The sequence below is a fragment of the Ipomoea triloba genome, chromosome 14, assembly GCF_003576645.1.
Source record: "Ipomoea triloba cultivar NCNSP0323 chromosome 14, ASM357664v1".
Lineage (NCBI taxonomy): Eukaryota > Viridiplantae > Streptophyta > Magnoliopsida > Solanales > Convolvulaceae > Ipomoea > Ipomoea triloba.
This window is the reverse complement of record NC_044929.1, coordinates 8895027-8901550: the sequence shown is the minus strand read 5'-3', so window position 1 is coordinate 8901550 and position 6524 is coordinate 8895027. Positions and strand designations below refer to the sequence as shown.

General features: G+C 36.0%; 1 protein-coding gene across 1 annotated transcript; it reads left to right on the top strand.

Moving 5' to 3' along the window:
• The first annotated feature begins 1735 nt into the window (after window positions 1–1735).
• On the top strand, window positions 1736–3033 carry LOC116003907. Its single transcript, XM_031243848.1, has 2 exons — window positions 1736–2053; window positions 2107–3033. Exons 1-2 carry the CDS (start codon window positions 1736–1738, stop codon window positions 3031–3033), a joined length of 1245 nt encoding a protein of 414 aa, XP_031099708.1.
• The last annotated feature ends 3491 nt before the right edge of the window (window positions 3034–6524 follow it).

The window sequence follows — 6524 nt, the reverse complement described above, 5'->3', positions numbered from 1 at the left end:
GATAATAAAAGTGCCATCGACATTGCAAAAAAACCAGTTCAGTATTCTCGGACAAAACACATTGATATACGTCATCACTTCATCCGAGAACTTGTTGAAGATGGAGAAATTGTGCATCATTACATTCCAATTGACAAGCAATTGGCAGATATATTCACAAAACCACTAGAAGCAATCATGTTTAATCTTTTAAAATCTGAACTAGGTATGTGTACCATATCGCAGAAGTAATTCTGAATATGACACACATATTGTCACAGTAATTTGTCTTTTAATTTTTTAGTATTATTATTAATATGCTAAGTACAAAATCTTTTGAGTTTATCCGTTAAGCTGCAACGATTATTTGGAGGTACTAGATGTCTGACAAACTCTCTAAGAATTTAATGCTAACAGACGTACGTCCATCAAAAGAACGTCTCCCACGACTCTCACGTTCTCCAATGTATCCTAGAGAACTTGCTCGTATCCGCAGCCTTTACCCCCTTCAGAAGTTAGTTGCAAAAATTGGTAATAAAAGATCCTCAAAATCTCTCTTCTTTCAAGCACAACAAACATATAGTCTTTCATCTTCTTCCTTCAAACCTTGCATATTCTCTCTATTATCTATGCCTTTCTCTTCGAATAATATTCAATGGCACAACAACCTGGATATCCCTCAAAATACTTCGATTTTTACAACCTAACCGAGAAAGCAAGCAAAGAAACACAGAATCAAGCAACGAGGATTATGGCTATGGTGGTCTATAATGTGATAGAACCTCCTGGTGGTGAGCCGATCTGGTCGTTTTACTCAAGAGCAGCAAGGCTGGACTTCATGAAAGGTTTTCTGAAACCTTTGGCTGTGGAAACTAGAAAATCTTACCAGGATAGGCCGCCTGAGGTTATTCTAAAACCCTAACTCTAGATTTAAATTTTCTTGAATGTATGTTGTTCTTGGTATTAGAAACTGCAAATAATATCTTCAATACTTGTAATCAAAATTTTAGGAGATAATCAAACTATCAGATTTTGATGAAGAAAAATAAATAGAAGAAAGAACATTTGTTGAAAAACCTTTGCCTTTAATATCTATGAAAAAGAAACCTGTAGAACCTTCTGATGATATTTTTTGTCTGATTTATCTGCTCAGAATATGATTTCTCCTGCTTCTATTGTTCATAATACTTCTGCAAAAGTCTTCTATGGTCCTGACCCATTGAAACTGCACCCTCATATGTTTTCAAACCTAGAGCTATTTACCATTCTAAGTGACTATAGGAAGACTGAATCTCTGTCAAAGAGATTAAACATACCCATGCCTGAAACAAAGCCAAGCTCATCACTACCTGTACTTTCCGCAAATATTCAAGAATCTATCCTCCCATTACCACTTATCGAGTCAGAAAACCTAGTATCTACTGAGAAACTACCCTGTTTTCCTACTAAGTCTCAAAATACTGCCCCTAAAGAATCTCAAACCATTCCACCAACTGAATCTCTCTCTGCCTTACCCACTACTCCACATGCTGAACCAAATACTGAACCACCTACAGTTGAGCCTTCTCTTCCATCTGAACCTACTGTCACCTCCCAAACAGCTGATCCAATCACAGAGCCTTTGGATTTTGAAGCTGATCCAATCACAGACACCAAGTTAGAGATGAACAGGTTAACTAGGAGAACGAAGAGGACTAGATACCTCTGTCTCAAATCAGGAAGAGCAAAGGAAAGAAGAAAGTAACTGAAGTTGATGATGACACCAACCCCATCCAGAAAATTCAAGTGTTTACAGGGAACTCACTTGCAACGAGAAGAAGGACCAGGTCAACCTCAGATTGAGGTTCCATCCCCAACACAAACCAGAAAAACAGAGAGGAAACAGCCTGCTCCTAAAAAAATTGAAGCTAAAAAATCTCCTGCGAAATCCAAGGCCCAGAAGAGAAGAAAGAAGTCTATAGAAGAAACACCATCTCCATCAGTTGACTTGACACTTGATCTATCTAATGTTGTTCCTTTTGAAACTACTAAGCCTCAGTTCTTGACAGATGAGTATGCTGCCAGATGGGAGTCTGTAAACAAACGTTAGATCCTTGCTGAAAGATTCTTAGATATTGAAAGGTTTAGATCTTAGTGCCAATTGCTGTCCATATTGGAGAAACTGAATTTTATGAGGACAGTCACCCGACTGAAAGATTATCCCCAGTTGTTATTAAGGAGTTCTATGCCAATCTGATGCCCACTATTAATCAACAAAATTCTCCACTCTTTGGTCATATATGGCTATTCCACAATTACTACAATTTCTCCCAAGACAAGATCAATATGTACCTAGGTATTTACGCTGATGACATTGAGGACCCCGAGATTGAGCAGGATCTAATGGCCAAAACAATCACTGGAAGCCTTGTCAGTTATTGGCCTACTGAGACAAACCTGTTGCATTTTAAGCTTCTCACCACCAAGCATGCCATTCTGCATAAGATAACTATGAGAAACTGGATCCATGGTGAACACAGAGGAGAGTTGAATATTCAGATGGTTGGATTGATTTACAGAATTGGAAAAGGCATCCCAGTTGGTATGGGTCACCTTATCTACCATCAGGTAATCGAAGTCCTGGACCAGAAAGAGCCTAAGGTTAAGCTGCCATTCCCTTGTACCATTTATGATTTGTTGTCGGCTCAAGGTTTCAAACCCTATCATGGTGAAACTCTAGAAAAGCCCACTATAAGGCTAATTGACTCTCGGCTAAAGCAAAACTCACATGTGCTTGATATCTACCCAGAACAAGGAGGAAGTCAGACATCACCTGCAACTATACAGAGTTCTGCAACTACCATTATGACAGCACAACTACTCAAAAAGAATATAAGTGATCTAAACATGGTCATCGAGGTCTTGATAGAGAAAATAAACCTGGATATGCAACTACTGGAGCAATTTAAGTTTAATAAACGTGAAGAGGAATTAGCTACTACTACACAGGCTGCTCAAACAGCTGCTACTAAAGGAAATGAAACTGCTGCTGCTGAAACTGCTAGGACCAGCTAGGGTGCTGCGTCATCAGAATCAGAATGATTTTGAAATTAAACCTGAGTTTGTTTTCCTACTTGGTCCTGCTATGAAATCTTGTGACTACAGATTTACAAGTTCCTGGCAATAGGGAAAGTAGGAACAAACTTCTAATCATTGGTTACTTGCTTGCTTGTTACTTGTTACTGTTACTGTCACTTTGGTTACTGCTACTTTTGTCCCCTGTTTTTTTATGATTGATGGTTGCTGATCCAGGGACTGGTGCTTGAAGACCCTTAACTGCAGATTTCGGAAGACTTTATGTTTATGTATAGGCAGCTGTAATAATCTTGTTAGATTGAAAGTTTTCTTTGTAGTAGGGTCTAGTTGATCTACTTGAATGCACTTTTGTTTGATGTTCAATTCAAGTCTCTTTGGTTAATTTACACTATCTTTTTAAGTTAGAAGTTATTGTTCAAGTATAATACTACATTGCTAGAAAACTTAAACAAAAGGGGAGATTGTTAATAAAAGAGTTTATTACCAAAATGGTCCCTTGACTATTGCGAAATTACCAATTTGGTTCTCGATAATTTTTCGTCCCCAATTAAGTCCCTCGACTTTGAAAATTTTAACTAATTTGGTCCTCCGTTTATTTTGCCGTTAAACATCCGCTGGGGACCAAATTCGTAATTTTGCTATAGTCAGGGGACCAAATTAGTAATTTTGCTATAGTTAAGTGACTAAATTGGTAATTAATTTTTCACAAAAATGGTCACTTGACTATAGCAAAATTACCAATTTGGTCTCTTGACTATAGCAAAATTACCAATTTGGTCCCAATTTAACGGAAGTTTAACGGCAAAGTAAAAGGAGGACCAAATTGGTTAAATTTTTTCAAAGTCGAGGGACTGAATCGGTCACGAAAAATTGTTGAGGACCAAATTGGTAATTTTACAATAGTCGATGGACCATTTCGGTAATAAACTCTTAATAAAAAGTCTTTATTAAAAGAGCATTTGAAAGGATTTATAAACTCCCTAGTTGTTATAGTTTCATGACAATTAGCTATCCTACTTAGTAGTTCAAAAGATAGTTTAGTTAAGTAGGAAGTCCAAGTCTTGTTGTATCAAGTATAGATCGAGTTTGTACTAGTTGGTAGTTAGTTTAGCATGAAGTTCAGAAGACTCAAAGATCTGAAGACTTGAAGTCCTGAAAACCTATATCTGAACCAGGGTACACAGTAGTTCAGATAAGATTGTTCAGAGCAGTTATTCAGTTACCACTGAATCAAGATCCTAGCGAATATAAATACAAAGACTATCTCTACAGAGCGATTGTTGGTTTTATAGAGATTCATACACAGATTAAGTCTGATTAAGCTTAAGTGAAAACTTGACAAAGATTACCTTTGACTCAAGTTGGAATTCTCTCTAAGAAAGGAAGGGCAAGCGTTCACTATGGTCAAGCACGGTGTGCAGCTGTTGAGGGGGAGCCTTAGCACAAGAAGACTGGGAGATCAAGATCTTGGCAACTCTTCAAGGAAGAACTCGAGGGATGGTGATTTGTTGAATATCCAAGGGTTCTCTGTGTGTAATCAATTGATTTGTCGCACAATTCTCTAAGTTGATATCAATGAAGAGTTGGGCAAACCAGAGTGGTGCCCCCCAGATGTAGGAACGTTGTTTACGAACTGGGTTATCAAATTGCTTTGAGTTGTTACTGCTTTTTACATTTCCAGCGATTTGAACTCTGAACTGCGAACCGAACCATCTTAGACATAAATCATAGTAGAACACGAATGTTAATTAGTCAGCCTGATCTTGTGGAACTTAGTAAATAAGTTCAACCCGCAAGACCACGGCTAAGCGCGTTGAGTAGTTGAATCAAGCGCATTTTCAAATACAATTCCATCATATCCGTTGTTTGCATTCGTGAAATCCTATCTCCTTTGGAGAGTTAGGACATGCTCTTATGGATCATGAAAGAAAATTGAAAGAAGCTGATGGTGAGCTGTCGTAGGCTCCCAAATTAGAACCTTAAACACGTAGTAGTGAGAGTAAGGGTCGATCCCACGAGGAGTAACTAGTTTTAATGCATGAGTTCAAATTAAAGAGGGGTTTTGGTATGAAATTAACGTTCAAAATAAATAATTAAATAAATAAGAATAGGAAATTAAAGATAATCAAGCCAAAGTTTACTAACGAAATCAAATGAATTTTCAACACTTGGTCTAAGAAAATATTCACCACCGGATCTTAATTACTGTTCATCGACTCCAAGACAAATTTACTTGCATTTGAGCATTCATTGTGGAATTCATTCCTGTTTTTCCTTAGTCATAGGTAATCAAACACAAGCGGTACTAACTACCCCTAACTATCAAATAACACAAGACAAACACTTATATTTAACTTGATAGCAGCATTAAAACGAGAAAAACCAACAAAACTAAACAACATAAACACAAGCGGTTATGTTAAATTTAGATTAATATTCTTCCTATGATTAAATTAACACTAAGCCGTGATAAAATTAATCATAGTTGCTACTTAGAAAAGAAAATCAATTATAAGAATTCACTTTCTAATCTAGCTATGAATTGAATAAGGTAATTAACTAGCAGGCCTCCTAGTCATTAAATGAGACAACCAATTAAGAAAAATAATATAGAAGAATATTAAATACTCATTGCAGATAAATTAACTCAATAAAACAGAATTTTGTCTCTCAGTATAGAGAACAGGGGTTCACATAATCTTGACCAAGTTTAAGAATTAGCCTCGCAGGGCCATGAACCAGAAAACTTAACAGGAAAAGAAAAAAATTGTAAACTGTAGAAAAATATAAAATAAAACAGATAGTCTTCCCCAAACAACAGGAACTCACCCCTATTTATACACTTCTAACTTCAACAAAAATCTCTTAAATTAAGGAAAACAAATCATGTGAAAATTAATTTGCACCTCTCAAAAATAAATCCAAATGATGAAATTGCCTTTGCCATCTGTTTCCCTGCTGACTGACGCAGCCTTCTCCATAACTCCTTCAAACTTGCGCCAAATCGCTGATGCCGTTTCTGGAGTCGACGAAGTCCTCACTTCTTTCGTTTAGGTTAATTAGGTTATATACGTAATTCCACGACTGGTTCGACTTAGCATTTAAATTCCTTTTGTTTATTTAGTAAGATTAATTAGGTTATATACTTGGGCTCTAATTTATTAAAAAAAAACATAATAATATTAAATGGACTTATTAAAGAACACTAACTCTTATTTGGTCCAATAACTAAAAACTAAAAATCTAAACCTTAATCATGCACAATAATTATTATAAAATATTTATAATAACTAATCAACTATTTATTCTAAAAATATTAAAATAAAGTAAAATGAAAATTAATAAATATAAATATACTATAAAAACCTACATAAATTAAAGTGTAAAAATATACTTGTCAGCTGATGATGCACGACATACACTACTCGTCACTACCAACGTTGCAAAATGTACTTAAATTTCCTCACGAA